General features: G+C 52.9%; 1 protein-coding gene across 1 annotated transcript in view; it reads left to right on the forward strand.

Moving 5' to 3' along the window:
- The window catches only part of LRRK1 (leucine rich repeat kinase 1), a 122,898-nt gene that overhangs the window by 65,129 nt on the left and 38,910 nt on the right, over nucleotides 1-18,859 (forward strand). Inside the window, exons 7-12 of the mRNA XM_080808394.1 lie at nucleotides 8,213-8,439; nucleotides 9,495-9,622; nucleotides 9,710-9,873; nucleotides 10,760-10,897; nucleotides 12,909-13,021; nucleotides 14,296-14,372. Of these exons, the coding sequence (XP_080664520.1) occupies nucleotides 8,213-8,439; nucleotides 9,495-9,622; nucleotides 9,710-9,873; nucleotides 10,760-10,897; nucleotides 12,909-13,021; nucleotides 14,296-14,372 (847 nt within the window). The remainder of the gene's footprint in view (nucleotides 1-8,212; nucleotides 8,440-9,494; nucleotides 9,623-9,709; nucleotides 9,874-10,759; nucleotides 10,898-12,908; nucleotides 13,022-14,295; nucleotides 14,373-18,859) is intronic.

The following is an 18,859-nucleotide window of genomic DNA, read 5'->3' on the forward strand; positions in this document are numbered from 1 at the left end:
TTACTGTCTCAAGTTCTGGAGGCTAGAAGTCTGACATCCAGGTGGCAGTCGCAGCAAGCTTCTGCTCCCTCTGAGCTCTAGGGAAGGGTTCTTCCGTGTCTCTCCCTAGCTTCCGGTGGTGCCTGGCTGTCCTTGGCATTCTTGGGTCATAGACCCATGACACCAGCCACATGCCGTCTTGTCATTGCACATCTTCATATCATCCTGTCTCTGCACTTACCTGCCTTTGTGACCAAATTTCCCCTCTTCATAAGGACACCAGTCATATTACTTGGGGACCTACCTTAATGACCTCATTTTAACTTTATCTCTCCAAAGACTCTCTGTCCAATAAGGGCCACATTCAGAGGTACTGGGGGTTAGGGCTTCAACATATCTTTTATGGGGAACACATGTCAGCCCATAACACCATCCTTGTGGCCACCGTTCCATTGCCCGTGGCCTGGGTCCCTCGGTCACGGTCACCTCCCCTGCACGGGTGGACGTCCGATCTCCAGCTCATCCTTACATGCTGAATGTCCCATCTCTTCTTGAGAGCCTTTCCCTGCCAGAGCTCAAGGACTTGAGCAGCAGGTGTTTGGAAGTGTCACACCAAGGGATCCATCCCCCCGGAGGGGCAAGGAGGCGGGCATGGCGGCAGGCGCCGCCGGTCGGGTCTTGTGCATCGTAGCCCTCATGTGCACGAGGAAGCTGGGACAGAGCACTGTCTCCAGTGTGCCGATCCTTTGTCTAGCCAACTCCCTGTCCTCCCTGGCCTCCTCGGACAGTCGGGGTTCCCGGAGAACATTTGTAGGCGTCTTCATTTGCAGGGTTTCTTTTGACTTGTTCTTCAAGCTCTTTGCCAAGTTCATTCTATTTCGGTTAGATCTGTGGGTTCTGCCGTGTCTCCAGCCATCTGGGTGCTCTGACTGCTGCTTCCCATGTCAGAAGGTGGCTCTTGGCTCTCTGGCTGGCCCAGCAAGGAGAAGGCACCCTCTGCCATCATCCCAGGAATTTTTGCTTAACCACCAAAAGGAAGGCTTGGGTTTTATGTTGCCGGGGATTCACAAATACATTTTATTTATTTATTTATTTATTTATTTATTTATTTATTTCAAGATTTTATTTATTTTTTTGACAGACAGAGATCACAAGTAGGCAGAGAGGCAGGCAGAGAGAGAGAAGGGGGGAAGCAGGCTCCCTGCTGAGCAGAGAGCCCGATGCGGGGCTCGATCCCAGGACCCTGGAATCATGACCCGAGCCGAAGGCATAGGCTTTAACCCACTGAGCCACCTAGGCGCCCCTCACGAATACATTTTAGAAGATTCTCTGTCTCCCCCATCCCCTTTGAACATGTGTGTCTTGATGGAACGGACTGTTTCTATAAGCTGCCTTCTCGGGTCATGCCTTTGTGTCATGGAGCTCGAGTTGGTCCCCTCAAGGGATTTACAGCCTCAAGGAGGGAAGGTTCTTACAGAGTTAGCCATAGGCCAAGGTCAAACACAGACCAACTGATAGGAACCATGAATTGGCAACACAGAGAGAAGACCGAGTTCCGCTCTGCTAGCTCTGTAGAGACTGGGAGGAGGTGAACGTGAAGCTCCACTCTGGTGAGGCTATCCCCCACCTAACCAGTGGCAGAGGCACACAGCCCCCTACCAACCCCCAACTGTCAAGGTCCAAATCCGGGCTGAAAGCATCGTAGACCCTAGCCCTTCGCTCACCAATCATCTTTCTTCGACCAGTGAGGGTTGTACTGGTGTAAAAGCAAATCTAAGTGATATAATTGTGGCGGACTGGCTCTTCCACTGTGATGGTTTAGGTCTGGTGGCTTCAAGAAAGTTTGTGTAAAGTCCGGGAATTGCTGTCCCCTCCCCCGCCCCCTGGATTGCAGCCCCCATCGCAGGACAAGGAGGTCTTTGGTACACAGGAGCACCCCAAGCATCGCTCTGTGCTGAGCCATGCCCTTCCAGACATCTAGGCCTTCCTGATTCGGTCCTCATCATTCCCACTGCCTCGGGAAGCACGTGTCTAGGTCAGCCCCCTGTGCCTTCTGGAAGAGCGATACTTCCTTCTCTGTTGCCCGACATTTAGAGGGCTCGTGCTTGAGGACAAACATGAGTGTGTTTCCGTCTGTTTGCTCCAGAGGGGGGGTGGGGAGGTGCCTTAGCCACAGCACTGGTGAATGGGGGCGGGGGTGGGGGGGTCCTCCGCATCCAGCTGTCTTTGATTTTGCAATTCCACGTGCATGGCTTTCATTATGCAAGCGCTGGCTTCTCTCCCTTCGGAAACTTGTTTATTGTGATTCTTCCCCGGGCTAAACACAAATAAGTAACAAGGGCTTCGTGGCTCGTCCTGCTTGGTTTCCACGTCAAGTGTCCTGCCATCTGCTGAACTGTGCGCCTGTTAACTTCCCTTCTGCTGCTTTGTAAACACTCAGACACCCTGTCATGTTTGGGCACCAACAGGAAAATCACTTCTGTCAATGAAAATTTTCAAACCAACCCAAGACGAGGTAGAAATCTCACACACATTTTTTTTCCCAACCGTCAAGCCCAGAAATCCTTTCCCAAGGATGTCTAGACTCCGAGTGTATTGTTCTGTGTTCAGACTTCTGCTTTTGACTCATTCTCCTGGGGCGTGAGTTTAACAGATTTCCACCCTGCAGAAACTCTGGCCGGGGGGAGGGTAAGACCTAGAAAGAACTCTCAATTTTAGGAAATGGTGGCATCTGCTTCCTCCACTTCCCCGTGTCTGGTGAATTCGGCGGCATGCACAGCCACTCTCTTCTTCTCGATGATTTTCTTCTGCTAGAACAGTGTCCTCCAAGTGAAGCAAGATGGCATCGCCATGACACAGACCCTCGTGGGAGACAAGGAGGCAGTCCTGGCACCAAAGTTTGCAGGATGGGCAGCATTTAGACAGGAAGCAGGAGGGCTGTGAATTCCAGGGGAGACAACCCAGAGCAGGGTGTAGAGCCAGTGCGGGGGCAGACCTGGGTGTGAAGGCAGAGGCCAGCCATGCCTGCAGAAGCTTGGACCCTCAAGAGACCTCATGACACCCACCGTCAAAACGAGGCTGGTTTTCAGGAATAGCTCTCTTAGCTCCAGGCCCACCAGCCTTGTGCTTCCCACAGTGTCCAAGCATTGCCAAACCACACACATTCCCAAGGGGAGGGTTGGCAGCTCCCCAGCCAGCTCCCCCCCTGCCCCCCACCCCCAGCAGATGGGCCAGTCAGTTACTGACGGTGAGGCCACACTCTCTGGGTCCCCACAGCCTACCTGAGAATCTCAGCATCGGGTCCGCATTCTGAGCACTGTGGTTCATTCATGAACAGGCAGTTTCTGTGTTTCATTGACATTTTTTCCTTGGCCTTGACTCCTCTGCTCTTGGGAGCACACCCATCCCCCAGTCGCTTCTACCTACAATGAATTAACTCCGCAAGCCCTCTGCCAGCGGGAACGCAGAGAGCAAGCAGAGGGCGGGGAGGAGACGATGAGGCAGACAGCTGGAAAGTGGCTGGGGAGACTGGCAGTGTGGGGGCTCCCCAGGGAAGGAGTTCGGGGGCCCTGCTGAAGGCAGCCTGGGTGGGGGAGGTGGGGGGAAGGCTGAAGGGTTGTGACATTTTCGAGCGATCGATCGGGTTGGAGGTGTGAATGGACGGATCGCAGTTCTCAGTGGTTGGATTCTGGGCCAGTGCACAAGCATTTATTTAGTGTCTGCCACACGCGGGGCACGCTGCTGACCACCTGCGACTGTCGGCCAGGGCTCTGTGCGGCAGGTGCCCACGGGGCAGGCTCTGGACGGCTGCACTGCCTGCTAGGGCACACGGGATGAGCCCCGGGTCTGAGTTAGCACGGAGCAAAATCAGCAGGCGGTCTCCTATAAGGGGAGATGAGCCAGACAGAGCCGGAGAAGGTGTCCACGTCTGCTACAACTTGGCCGAGGACCCACATAGAGCTAGGCAGGCAGACGCCAGGCTTGGGGCTCCTGAGGTTGAGGGCCTGCTCTTAATGGGATTATAGGCTGCAGCTCAGGGCTCCCAGAACATGACAGAAATGCAGGAGAGAGACCGCAATCAGGCTCATTTCTGGTTTGTTAGGATTTTTGATGGTCCTGTCATTTGATTTATAAGACTTTCAGTAGACATCTAAGATGTGTCTTAAAAATCAAAATCAAAACCATCCTCCTTTTCAGCTTCCTTTTGGCTGCTGGGTCAGTCCAAGACAGATCCCCTTGTTGTTGAATGACCAGAAATGGCCACACAGGGTGAGTGGAGAGTCAGACTATGATCTGGGCCTCTTGGCTTTGTGTCCAGCTGTCTGGTCCTGGGCCCGGGACCGGTGTGTGTCTCCAAGAACCCAGGAAGAGGAGGCCACCAGGCCCTTGGAGGGCCCTCCTTGACTGGGCATTGCAGAGCCTGGAACCTTCCTCTCAGCCTGCCCGTGGGTCAGCTGTCATGCTGATCCCAAGGCTCCATCCAGGAGCACACTCTCCTTCTCAGCACACAAGCCAGGGAGAATCCTGGGTCCAGAAGTGACCTAGACATCATCTGGCTCCAACCACTTCTTTAACAAATGAAAACCAAAATAACCAGACCAAGGGTGATGCAACTACAAATTATAGAAAGATTAGGAAGAAGCCCATGTGGCTGGATTTGAACTGCAGGCATCAGGATTCACTCCTGTGAAATACAGAGCTGTGTCGGATCCATGGGCTGGGAAGCAGCGACACCCCAGTAGCACTGGGCACACCTAGCACCCAGATTCTAGTTTCTAAATACCATTTTCTGCTCAAGGGAATCAGGGCAGATTCTGGGGCTGGGGCTTGGGAAGCAACAGAAACGGGGGTGTCAGATTTTGCCAGGAAGTAAGGAAATACCCCAAACAGGTAGGAATATGTCAAAGGAACACCGGAGCTCCCTTGATGGGACTCCCACTGGCCGAACTGGGGGTGACCAGAGCGGCAAAAGACATAATGATAATAATAATTGTAACACTTAGAATAAAGAAAGAATCCATGAGTCCATAGTGATACTTAAAAGGGGCAGGGATACCCCCTTCTGTACAGAAGAATGCCAGGTAACAAACACAGAAGGAATGGTAGTTTTAGGAAAATCACTGCTTTGTAACCATCAACGTACTGACTGAGCCAGGCTAGGCTCAACAATGGCCGCTGAAACCGCTGGGTGAAATGATGTAGGAACTCAAGACATTCACTAGTCTCAGAATATCACTCCACACATGCTTACGAATCACAGAGTAAAATGCACCTTTACAAAGGGGGGGTCCGACGGACACTACCTTCAACAAGGAAGCGGACTTGGCATCATCAGTAGCAGAATAAGCTGACAGTAGGTGACCTCTAGTGACGTCCCATTGAGAGGACTCACGGTTGTCTGAGATGCTTGCCAGAAATGCTTCCCTTGAATCGGAACACGAGGGGGAGCAACTGAGTAAATTCAGATTCTGGGGTAGTCTACGAGACCACTGGAATGACTTGAAAAACTGCATTGCCAGTGTTGAAAAAGACATAAGAAGCCACAAAGACTTGGGGCGCCTGGGTTGCTCAGTGGGTTAAGCCTCTGCCTTCGGCTCAGGTCATGATCTCAGGGTCCTGGGATCGAGCCCAACATCGGGCTCTCTGCTCAGCAGGGAGCCTGCTTCCCCCACTCTCTCTGCCTGCCTCTCTGCCTACTTGTGATCTCTCTCTCTGTCAAATAAATAAATAAAATCTTTAAGAAGCCACGAGGACTCTTCTAGATTAAAGTAGAGGGACATGCAATGTGTGCTTCTGGATGGGATCCTGAATCAGGACACAAAATAGTTATAAAACACACTTTTTTTTTAAGATTTTTTTTTAAAGATTTTATTTATTTATTTGACAGATAGAGATCACAAGTAGGCAGAGAGGCAGGCAGAGAGAGAGAGAGAGGAGGAAGCAGGCTCCCTGCCCAGCAGAGAGCCCGATGCGGGGCTCAATTCCAGGACCCTGAGATCATGACCTGAGCCAAAGGCAGAGGCTTTAACCCACTGAGCCACCCAGGCACCCCTATAAAACACAGTTTTGGGATAACTGGGACTATGTGGACATGGACGGTGGATTTGATAATATTGTATTGATTTCATTTCTTGAAAATGATCAGTATATGGCGGTCACGTAGGAAAATATTCTTGTTCTGTAGAGACATGTGCTGAAGTATTCTGGGGTGAAGTGCCACGATAGCTATAAATTACTTGGAAATGATACAGCAAAAAAGGAAGAATGTGGGGCCCCCAGCGGGTACAACTAGTTAAGCATCTGAGTCGGTTTCGGCTCAGGTCATGATCTCATAGGTCACGGGATTGAGCCCCGTGTGGGCTCCGTGCTCAGCGTGGACTCTGCTTGGGACTCTCTCCCTCTGTCCCTCCCCCTCTAAAATAAATAAATCTTAAAAAAATAAAAAATAAAAAATAAAGTGTGTGTGGAGGGAAAAGAGAGCAAGCAAATGTGGTGTCAGGTTAACAGTGGAATCTAAATGAAGGGCATTTCATGCGTATTCACACAGTTCAGCTCTTCCGCAGTTCTGAAATTTTTCAAAATAAAAAAGTGGGGGAAAAACCGTCATCACAAAGGAAGCAGCAGTAGAGTGACCTTGTCTTCTTTAAAAAAATCAGCTGAGGCTAAAACTTCATTCTCTTAACCCCAAATCCAACAGAGCCTCACCTGTCCGTCTCCATCCAGGTGAATGGAGAGACAAGACAGAGTCAGTCCTTCACCTCCTGGGTCACAGAGTTTGGAGAGGGTGTCCCAGACCCACGCATTCCAATCCCGGCTGCGTTGCTAAGGAGATAAAGACCAGGCACACATCGCCATCTAGTGGCCACATAAGGAAGCGTGTCTGCTGCTGCCTATTCTGAACCCAAACTTACCCCACGTTACTGGTCCCCCACCCCGCCACAGGCTCCTGGCTTAGTTGTTACATTTTCCCGTCGGCCAAGCACTGATTTTTTGTTTCTCTAATTTTCTCATATGGACTTCCAGTTGCTTTAGAGAAACAAGCCAAAAAACTGATTTCCTGCCCCCAGAAACCGAATTGAGACCCAATCCTTTGAGAATCCAGAAAAAAGAGAAAAGCCCTGCTCATGTGTATTTAACCACCGCACCCCAGCAAACCACTGGCCTTTCCTGACTCCCTCTTGTGGAAATAAACGAAGGCCAACCAAATGAGAAAAGCAAAGGCGATTTATTCCAAGTTTGCCGTAGCAAGGGCGTCAGCTACCTTCTCCTGCGTTTTGGCAGAGTCGTGGGAACACTTTCTGGTGGGAGAAAAGGGGAAGCCTCAGGTGTGCCCCCCCTCCCTGGGGGGCCGTCAATGGGGAAGCTGGAGACAGCTCACGAGAAGGGAGGTTGTCCTGCATGATTGGTTGGGGGAGCACTTTGGCTTCCTCTAGCTCATTTAGTTGGGACGTGGGGACAAAGACTGGGGAAGCTGCCTGTGATTAATCAAGTCTGTTACAGATCTGTTACAGATTGTTGCAGAAGTTACTGGATCGGTGCTAGCCATGGTGGGCTAGCCATGGTGGTGTGGCTCCCTACAAGTCTGGCTCAGAGCGGGCTGGCTTCCTGGGCTCGTTACTGTAGAGAAGGGGGTTAGTTTCCCAGGCAGGTTGCCACAGGTGGCGCGTCAAAGTTCTGTTTTTTATATACGGCCTGGCCATTGTCTGTGTATTTGGTCCTTCTCACTCTGGAAGCAGCCCATCCACAAGCTCCCGGTGTGGGGTCCGCCATGTTGCAACACAAGCTCCCGGTGTGGGGTCCGCCTCTCAGGGGGGTCGGGACACCCAGGTTGGGTCTTCTGTCCTCTTCTCCAGTCTGGGGAGACCCTTCCAAGCATGGGTGGCTCTGTACAAAACAGCTGTCAGTCCCGCGGATTCCGGCCCTGGAAGAGGGACTACTCATGGACCCCCTCCCCCCCCCCGACAAATGGGCTCCCCCTAGAGTCTGGAGAGTGGGGGGGCGGAGTTTTGCAGAGGTCACTTGTGAGATGCAGATGTGGATGGAAATAGGTACACCCCCCACACACACCCAGTGCCAGCCACTAGGTGGCCAAGGTCCTGACACTCTGGGACTCCAGCTGAAATGAGCAGAAACAGACAGACTCATGGTCGAATAAATCACTGCTCTATTCTAAGGCGACACTGGCCCCTGGGCTCCCCGCCCGCGGGGGCTTTTCCCCTTTCTCCAAACCCAGGCTCTCCGTGTGAAGTGGGCCCACCTCAAGCTGCCCTGGGTGGATCTCGACTGGCTCATAGACATCTCCTGCCAGATCACGGAGCTGGACCTTTCTGCCAACTGCCTGGCTTCCCTCCCCTCCGTCATCCCCTGGGGACTCATCAACCTCCGGAAGCTGAACCTCTCCAAGAACCACCTGGGGGAGCTGCCTGCCGTGCAGTCATCGGACGAAATCATCTGCTCCCGGTGGGCACCCGCCCCCTCGCAGGCCCCTTGGGGTGTGCACGGGGACCTCCGAGCCCAGCATGACCCCCGCTCCCCCCCAGTCCTCCTGCTACATATTCCTGGATCAGAGTTTGTGGTTGGAAATCCAGTTCTCCCTAAAAGGAGAGGAATTCTGCTGCCCTTACACAGTTCCGAGGAATACGGTCCCCCCCTCCTTTCCAGGGGAACGCAGAGAAGTCTGGGGGGGGGCGGTTTGTCTCGGCCCAACCTTATACTGTGCATGGTGGCCGTGCCCGCTGCTCATCCGAGGCATCCCCTCTTGGTCCTCCAGATGGAAATCCAAGGAGGCTGGACACTGCCTGCCTGGGGGATACAGTGAGGTCCAGGGGCGCCCGTTTTTATTTGACCTCCCAGGGAAAGTGGGGAGGGCCTCCCAGAAAGAGTTACCCCGAAAGCGCTCTGGCAGCGGGTGGATGGCGTGGGCAGCTCCTGGTTTCCTTTCTCAGGAGGCCTTGGGAGGAAGCCTGAACGTGGCCCCTGGAGCTCCATGACAAGGGGAAGGGCCTTACCTTCGCTGACGGGCGGCGATCCTCACTCTGTAAGGATCTGAGCCCAGTTCAAAAGCTAAGGCTTCACTTAGAGTGAGCTAGGAGAGGATGCTGCACAGAGCACAGGGTCAGGAAGCAAGCCACAGGGAAGCCACACAAACATTTCAAGAACGAGGGCCTTCTGAGTGGGGGTCCTCAGCCAGGGCCGGCCGTGGGGGTCCAGGTGGCTCGAAACACGGCCCTGTGGCCTTCCAGCAGCTTCGAGGGCACCAGCTGACTTTGCTATCATCTCCTGAGAAAGGTTGGCATCCCTACTAGGCAGTGAGACCGGGGCCCACCAAAGACACGTGTGATTTTCTTCGTCTCTGCGGGACGTGGTAACAGTTAATGGGATGAAAAGAAGGTCTACCGCGACATTTTCAGTGCACGCTCTTCAGCACTGCACGAGGGGAAATACAGAGAAACATGTCGCAGGGATGCCTTTCCTCTTTCTTCTGATGCCCTGACTGCCTTCCTTCCCAACCACAGGCTCCTCGAGATTGACATTTCCAGCAACAAATTGCCGCACCTCCCGCCGGGTTTCCTGCACCTCTCCAAACTCCAAAAACTGACAGCTTCCAAAAACTACTTAGAAAAACTGTTTGAAGAAGAAGGTGGTACGTTGTATCATCGGCGCCCTGACCTCAGTTGTCATTTTGTTCTTGGCCACCGTCTTCTTACCGTGTTATTTTCTTTTACCCCAGCCACTAACTGGATCGGTTTGCGGAAGCTGCAGGAGCTCGATATTTCTGACAATAAATTGACAGAACTCCCTGCACTTTTTCTTCACTGCTTCAAGTCACTCAGTTTTCTGAACGTCTCCAGAAATAACCTGAAGGTGTTCCCAGATGCCTGGGCCTGCCCTTTGGTGAGTATTGTACCGGAAATCAGGAGAGGCCGGTCAAGCCGGCATCTCACGTGAACCAGAGCTCCGGTCGGGGCTCTGTCTCACTTCCTCCTCTTGGTGACCAGGCTGGGTAGCAGCACTGCTGTTCCCTTGTTACCACTCAAAGGTGTCACTGGGCATCGAGCTCCTGAGTGTCTTAGGCAACTCACCTGAAAGCCAGCCCTGGCTCCTACCCCCCACCCCATCCCGGGCCCAGCCCCCAGCTTGAGATTCCTGCCATAACCCCCATAGAACTTTCCACCGTTACAGCCTGCCCATCTGGCATAGGAGGAGTTCTGCCCAAAACGGAGGGGGGGGGGTGGGGGTGGGGGGTGGTTCCTTTCCACGAGCTGTGAAATAAGAACAAAGAAGAGAAGAAGAAATAATTCGCCTCCACCTCCCTGCCAATTAAATGGTGTTTTTGTTTCTGGGGAAGTTGGCTTGTTAAAACAGATGGGCCAGCATAAAGAATGTTTATGTTTTATTGCTGTTGGTTTCAAACCAAGAAACTCGCCATCGCTCGCATGCGCTTTCTGGCTTCAACAGATGTGTGTGGGAAACCCGCTCGTCCCTCGAGCTTGATCCTGAAGGATGCCGTTATTTCCAAGGACCATGGGCCAGATGTTCTGGAATGAAGGGATAGGAGCAGGAGCCACCTTGGTCTCCCTCAGGAAACCGTTCCCATCCCTTCCTTGGAGCAAGGACAGGAACGCGGGACAATGACAGTTTGTAGCCTCGTAACCGTGTTGTATTTATGACAGAGCCTTAGCTGTCGAGTTCTGATTTTTCACGTCAGATTTGGAAAAGGCCTTTCACGGCACTTCAAAAGCAAATTAATATCTCCTTCTCTTTCTCATCAAACTCCTAGAAATGTTGTAAAGCATCCAGAAATGCCCTGGAATCTCTGCCGGACAAGATGGCTGTCTTCTGGAAAAACCACCTGCGGGATGTGGATTTCTCAGAAAATGCTCTCAAGGAAGTTCCCCTGGGGCTTTTCCAGCTTGACGTAAGCCTCATGGCCCTCTCTTTCTCATTGTTGGCTTTTGTGAGGAAGTCAGTCCACGTCGCAGTACAATCTGTTGGCTTCTCCTGAGCTTCTGAGACCAAAAAGAAAAAAAAAAAAAAAGAAAAGAAAGAAAGAAAAAAGGTTCAACTCTCAAAATTGTGCGTGTTTATGAGCACAGATTGGGAGGAAGTGAGCATCATGAAGACAGCTCTGTGGGGGGTGGGGGGAGAGCATAGGTTGTCATCCTCTAGGACTCTTCGTTGTTGAAAAGCGTGAGCATAGCCCCACAGCCCTGTCTGGCCTTCTCCGGCCTTCTCCGGCCTCTGTCTTTTGGGGGCCCCCGGGGGCCCACCCCTCCCCCACCCCCCCAAGGCCTACCGGTGTGCAAAGCCGAGGGAGGACCCGTGGGGCGGCGCCTTCTTGCCCACCTCCCTCCCCAGAGGTGGCAGAACTGGAATTCCTGGGGCTCAGACTCTTCCTTGGCTGTGAGCTCAAGAAAGTGCCTTTTTCCAGACCCCCATGTCCCCCCGACCCATCCCCCCGGGGCTGCTTTCCTGTCTAAGGTGGTCTGCCGATCCGTCTCTGTTCTCCCCACGTGGACGGGAGCCCCTGAAGGCCAGCATAGCTCGTATTCATCTCTTGACACCCAGGGCCGCCCTGGCTCAGGGCCTGACCAGTGTTGGCTGAAGGCACCCGGGCAGCCCGGGGCAGAGCACATCTCGCCCCCACCCCCCCTGTCCTGCCACGCCGGCCTCATGGGCCCCCCCCACAGGCTCTTGTGCAGGGAGAAGCACAGCTTCCCCTCGTGTTCAGGGACCCCTGAAGGGCCAGGAAGGTACCTTCCATCTGTGTGTTCTCGGGGAGCAGGGCCATCGCGTCTCAGGCCCCAAGGCGCGCACACGTCAGGCGGGGCCCTGGTAGGTGAGGGCGTAGGTCACTGCTACCCTTGGTGGCCCCCCCTGGCCGTGAGTTGAGTCCCCTGCTCTGGGTCAGTTTCCTCATTTCATGCCAGCCGTGTGCTGACTGGGTTTTCTGGTTTCCACTGAGGCCAGAAGCAGGAGATCCTGAGGGGAAGAACGTTGCCCAGGACTTTACCACTCGGCTCTGTGGGACCTTGTGTTTGCTCACGGGTCTCCCCCTCTGGATGGGGCTCCTGGTAGGCCCTGCATGACCCCAGGGTTCTGGGGCCTGGCACGTGCACGGCCCTATGAGACATTCGGTGACAAACTGGTTGTGACAGCGGGGAAGGCCTGGACCCCCCCTTTGACACGGAAGAGGTGAGGGCACGGAGTAAGGAGTATAAAGTGGTCGGGGGGAGCCCATTCGCACTCCTGAGCCGTGGCCGCTGAGGACAGGAGAGTCCGTGTCCCTAGGGAAGGCGTCGAGAGTTTGCAGGGTGCCCCCTGTGCTCCCACTGAGGTAAAATATGTGACAAGTCCAAGGACGGAGCTTGTCCCCCATAGTCCCTGGTGGACAGACAGAGGGCCAGTGGCCAGGGAGTCAGCAAGGGGCACCAGGCCAGCAGGGGACACCGGGTGTCCCCGCCACCCTCCCCTGCCCAGGGCATCACCTGAGGAGGTTACGGGAGGCAGGGGCGCCCCACAGTGTGCTGCAGCCCCTCCCCTGTGTGACACCTTGGCCCCCAGGACCCTCAGCGTCGGCCGCTGCTCCCGGGATGGGCCCGTACACAATTGTCACTCTTCAGAGGGCCCAACGCTGAGACGTACTTGTCCTCCTTTCATTCTGGAATAACTGCCTCACATTGATCGGGAGGGAAGGCTCGTGTACAGACGGCCCCGTTTGCTGCATTGGGTATAATCTCGCGAGTTTTAAGAGGCTCTCTTGAGCCCCACACTATGGGAATCTTCGCGAAGGTGAATCGGTCGTCATCATTTTGCTGCATTGTCTCAGGGAGCTGACCCTTCTCCCTGTGGTGTTTGATGGTGTCTCTGCGTCTCTCTCTCTCTCCCTCCCTCTCTCTCTCCCTCTCTCTCTCTCTCTCTCTCTCCAGGCCCTCATGTTCCTGAGGTTACAGGGAAACCAGCTCGTGGCACTGCCCCCTCAAGAGAAGTGGACCTGCAGGCAACTCAAAACCCTGGATCTTTCCAGAAACCAATTTGGCAAGTAAGCATGGAGGCTCTGGCAAGTTCCAGAATGCGTGTGTGACCGCAGTCCGGCAGCCCCGTGGGCCGGTGTCTCTGTTGGTTTGTCAGGGCGGCTGTTACAGAGCACTGCAGACCCGGGAAGGGCGGGGGGACTTCACCAGGAGATATTTATTCCCCCCACACACCCAGAGGCGGGAAATCTGAGGTTAAGGTGACAGCATGGCTGGTTTCCCCTGAGGCCTCTCCCCTGGGCTTGCATAGAACCCGCTTTTCCCCGTGTCTCAAGTGGTCTTCCCACTGTGCATGCCTGTGTCCAAATCTCTCCTTAGAAGGACACCAGTCAGACTGGCTTAAAGCCCACTCACATGGCCTCATTTTAACTTGTTTACCTCTTTAAAGACCTGCCTCTGATTACAGTCACATTCAGGTCCTGGGGGTCAGGACTTTAAAACATAGGGGCGCCCGGGTGGCTCAGTCGGTTAAGTGTCTGCCTTGGGCTCAGGTCACGAACCTAGGATCTTGGGATCAAGCCCCACATCTGGCTCCTTACTCAGCGGCGACTCTGCCTCTCCCTCTCCTGCTCCCCCTGCTTGTGTGCTCTCTCTGTGACAAATAAATAAATAAAATCCTAAAAAAAAGACTGCAAAACATAAGTTGGAAGGGGAATCACAATTCACCCGTAACAGCATCCTTCCATTTCTAATTTGTAAAGGCTCCTGGAAGATCTTCTCACATCAGCCTAACCTGTCATTCTATTCTAAAGTTTTGGCCAAAAAATGCACCTCCATTGAATAAAAGACAGTCCCAGAGCAGTCTAATAAAAGATGAAAATCTTGGGATGAGCACAGCTTGCCTTTGGGGTCCTGGAGACCAGCCTCCCTATTTCACTTGCTGAAGCCCACTTCTTAGCAGGACTTGACCTCCAAAAGGGAACCCCCACCCCCACCCCCACCCCTAGGTGAGAGTGTGTGATGTGGAGCAGCGACTGGAATGGGCCTTCTTGCCAGGCACAGAAATGTTCCCACCTGCCTGTAATGGAAAGCTCAAGAATGGAAATCACCATTGGCCATGCCAGCATTAGATCACCTCCTCTGGACATTTTTTCCCCCAAAGACTTAAGAGCATAATCAGTGCAATTAGTAGGCAAGGGCTGTGCTTACATAGTAGCTGCAGGGACCCAGACACCTTCCTGATGGAATTTTCTCCTTTATCTCCGCATGGCTCGACATCATATAGTCACAGCAAAAATTGTCATGGTCTCCTCAAAATCTGATTTTTTTTTGGCCCCTGCAGAAATGAAGACGGACTGAAAACAAAGCGTATTTCCTTTTTCACCACCAGAGGGCGCCAGCGTTCTGGGACCGAGACAGGTGTGTGTCCGTGGGGGCAGATGAGACCGCCGGGCGGGCAGTTCCCTGGTCCACCACCGGGAGTCGCCCTTGCATGCGGTTTTCCCGGAAAAACCTGGGCGCGCCCTGTGCCTCATCGGACAGGTTTGGCCTGCATGTACCCTGAAACCCTCTCTCCTGTTTGCAGTCCGATGAGACTGGTTGCTATATGTGTGGATAGCTCTATTGTGAGTGAGCACCGCCGAGAAATGGTACACCTGTTAGTGCCTTTCTGTAAGGCTCATGGCGTGGGGTGTGGCCTGGCGTTCCCCCATTTTGCAGATGAAGAAACGGAGGCCATGGAGTTGCAGTCAGCTCAGTCTCCTGTAACAGAGAACCACAGACTGGGCGGCTGAGATGCTGAAAATGTATGCTCTCACAGTTCTGGAGGCTGGAAGTCTGCGATCAGGCTCCTCTTCTTGCTGTATGCTCAGAGGGAGACAGAGACAGACAGACGGACAGAGCAAGCTCTCTGGTATCTCTTCTAAAGGCACTAGTGCCCTCATGGGGACCCTCCCTTCATGACCTCATCTAAACCTAATTACCCCCCAAAGGCTCCAATTCCAATTATCACGTTGGGTAGGCTAGGGCTTTGGGGGGGACACAATCCAGTCTGCAGCACAGGGGCTGACTCACTTGCCCAGGTCGTGTGGCTGCTCGGTGACAGAACCAGGCGTCAGCCCAGCACTATGGGACCCCAGCACTGTGCAACCCCAGCCCCGAGGTCGGGAAGAGCAGCACCATGAAGTCCTCACGGCCACACTATAGCGGCTGGTGAAGGCCTCGTGGGAACACAGCCCCACTGTCCTGGCTAGCCTGAGTGTCTGGAGGGGCTTGGCCTCTTCCCCCAAACTCATCAGAAATAGGACTATTGCTAGAGTGTTCTGACTAGTCTCACAACCAGGCCAGATCAGCCAACCATATTCCAGGAAAGCCACTTCTTCTCGTTCATCGTCTTCTGGGAGGTACGGGGGAAGGTGTGGTCCTCAGCCAGCCCTCTTTTTTAACCCACAAGTGAAGACTTGTAAAGCCAGCTATGCTCACAGAAATATCCCTCAAGACACTGTCCCGGAGAACAGGAACCAGTATTGAGGTCATCCTCAATGTAACATAACTTTCTTCTTTGGCTCTGTTTCTGTTGGCAAAGCGCTCTTTTAGTACAGGCCGTGTAAGACGGGGACGAGAAATGCCAGAGGCCAGGACACATTTGCAGGAGGTGGACCTGAATCGTCTGTCCGCCGGTTACACTTCTTAATGACCTGATACGTGTGTATATACATACGGTATCCATATGCATCAGTCATGAACGAGTGTGTGTGATTTTTTACGTGTGATTTAAAAAGAACATGTCATCAGCGGAACAGACCTAAGTAAATAATAGGGATTTAGGACATGACAAAGGGGGAATTTCAATTTAGTGGGGGAAACACGCTTAATTGTTTTAATAAATCCTGTGGTGTACCTGCCTGTCCAGTGGGAAGGGGAAAGTCACCACACTGGATTCCCTACTTTACTTCTCCTGCAAAAATGTGCATGTAGGTTTCAGATTTAAACAAAGAAGAAAAAGAAAACTATCAACATTTAAGAGAATATAGGTATAATTTGTGGATGGAGAAGTCCTTTAAAACCTAGGCGGGAAATCCAGAAGTCACTAGAAAAAGACCAAAACCTTGGGCTTTGTAAAAATTGAAAAGCCTTGTTCAGTAAAAGGCACCATAAACCGAGCCATGATGCAGACAGACTGAGAAGGAATATTTTCAACGCAAATTATTGCGACACAAATTGGCTTAAGTCCCTGATACACAAAGACTGCTTACAAATTAATTTTTTTGAAAAGGACAACTCAATTGGGAAAAAAAAAAGGGGGGGGGGAGGGCAGTGGGTATAAACAGTTTGCAGGAAAGGAAATCCAGATGGCCCAGAAACGGATGAGAAGGCCCCAAACCACACTCATGGGGACATATCATGAGGAATTTCATAACTCATCCTTTTTAAAATGCGGGGCCTTAGGACTTTGGAAACTGAGTCCAAACATAGGGATTTCACTTGGAAGGAAGGACAAACACTTTCTTCTCATTGACACCGAAAGGGTATACTGCCCGTGGAAAGGGTAGCTGGGGAATGGATCTCGGTCAGGCTTCTGTTACTGTCGGTTGAGCCTCGTGCACTCGAGTGGGTCAGAAAGGTGTCTCCAGGATGGAAATGCAGAAGGGCAAGAGGAGGTAGGGCCCAGCCCTCAGTGGGACCAGACGCTTCCTTGCAAAGCTGCCAAAGTGCAAGGCCAAAGGCATGCCACGAAGAAACACGACAGGAGCGTGTACTAATGTTCTGGAAAACGGCTTTGCCGCTGCCTGGCTGGAGCCCATCTGGGGAGCCAGGTGAGGAGGCCGTGCCCCTTGGAGGTCTCCCTGGCAGACGTGGGTGGTGGCTTTGGCCCTTGACAAAGGCCTCTTGAGTTTGTTCATTTCATCTCGAAAGTCGAGGCCCACCCCAGCGTGAAAAGAAGGAGACCCGTTGCAAATTCTTCCCCCGTGGGGCTTATCCTCCGGGGGGGGGGGGTCTCTGATCCTCGGGTAAGGAATGACCTGTAAAAGCTAACTTGTTTGCCGATGGATAGTAAAATTCCAAGGAGATTTGTGTACAATGAAGGAGTCCTATTTGTGCGGCGGCCTCGTCCAAAAATAATTTGGACAGCCGTTTTTACGGTAAAACTCAGACCAGCGGAGTCATAAATAACTTAGGAATGATTGCAGTTCATAAATACTTCGAGCTGTGCTCTCCCAGGCCCGTCGCCGCTCGGGGCCAGCGGCTCTGCGACAGGTGCTACCTCTGCAATAATAATTCCTTATTCCATCCGCCCGCTACTTACAGAGGCTTCATAAACACCGAGGGACGACTTGAAAATCAGAAAACACAGGGGCCAGGTGTTCTGAGTGTGTTCTCGGGGAAGAAAGTCAGCCTTTCTTCCTTCCCGTGCATATTCGATCGGTGTGTGTCAGGGCAGGCTAAAGTGAATCGTTCTTTATCATTGGGGACAAAACAGTCCTTTTGAACATTTTTCTTACGTTCAAAGCCGTCTTTAAAAGTCTGCAGCACCTTCGTTACATTCCAGGAGGCACTGCACTGGCCCCCCTCCCCCTTCCCACGGGGGCCCGCTGGGCTGGTTTTCCAGGCGCCGATTTTGGGATTCCGTTATCGCCTCTTCTGGAACATTCTCCGATGCCAGGTTACCCCATTAGCATTGATACTGCGGGTGACATGTGTGGAGAAGAGCCAGAGCAAAGGGAGGAAGTTGTGATTAAGGGCAGGAAAGTGGCTCCAGCCCAACTAAAGAATCCTGGCTTCTCTATCTTGCTGGGCTGGCAGAGGGCCGGAAGAGAGGGCTTTGGGGCCGTCTTTTATCTTGAGTTCTGGGAGCTAGAGCTGAAAGGCACCCTTGCGGGCATGGAGTCCTGCCCCCACCCCTTACCAGGGAGGATAAGGCACTTTGGAGATTTTGCTGAAACCTAAGCCTCTGATCCCCATCAGTGTGTGAGTCCAAGCTCCCGGCCCCGGTCGCTCTCGGCTCCCACGCTCTGGTGCCCGAGGAAGGAATACATATGACACAATCTTAATGGGAATCCCATAACTAACCCCATTCACGAAGTCACTTAAACACTAGAGAGTTGGCTGGCTTTTCAGAGAGTGGCATCTTAGGAAGCATAAAAACCAAGCCCGTTGTATTATTTGCTAATGGATTGGCTTTTTTTTTAATTGAAGATGTGTCTGCGGTAAACAGAATTTTTGAATGGTATCAAATGGTGTGGCATGAATATCCAGTCTCCTAGTCACTCCCCTCCCAAGAGATAGCGGTGGGATGCGTTACCGTTATGTTTGTGTCTAACATCCGTGTACACACATGTGTGCCTGTGTGTGCTCACATGCCTGTAGCGGCGGCATGTAACGTGCACACACATGGGGTGCGTGTGCACATGCCTGTGACATCGTATGCCTGTGGCCCGCATCACGTAGCATCTTTATGTATATAAAATATACACGTGAAATGTACATAGGGCACGGGCTGTGCGTTTGCTCCCACACCTGCACACACCCGTTTTCAGCTCACCGATAGCTGTCGAGTGTTGCTTCACCCCCACGTGTAGACCTGCCCCGTGCTTTGCAATAATTATATATTATCCCTGTCGCTCCTCAGCTGCCTCCCTGGGTGGGGGGAGGGCTGTCTTCTGTCTTTGCTGTTACAAACAGTGTGCCCGGGAGTGTCCTGCCCTCACAACCTGGCCACGCATGTGCAGGGACGTCTGCGGGACCAGCCCCTAGAATTAGAACCCCTCGGTCAGGAAGACGAGCGCCTTACTCAGGTCGACTTGCCAAAATGCCCCCCAGAGGCTGCTGCCAGCTCGCACACCCGGGTGCCTCCCATGCCATGCCAGGATGGTCCAGAATCCTCTGCCAACGTCCCCTCTGCTTTG

Source organism: Martes martes (assembly GCF_963455335.1).
Source record: "Martes martes genome assembly, chromosome: 7".
In the NCBI taxonomy this organism is placed as follows: domain Eukaryota; kingdom Metazoa; phylum Chordata; class Mammalia; order Carnivora; family Mustelidae; genus Martes; species Martes martes.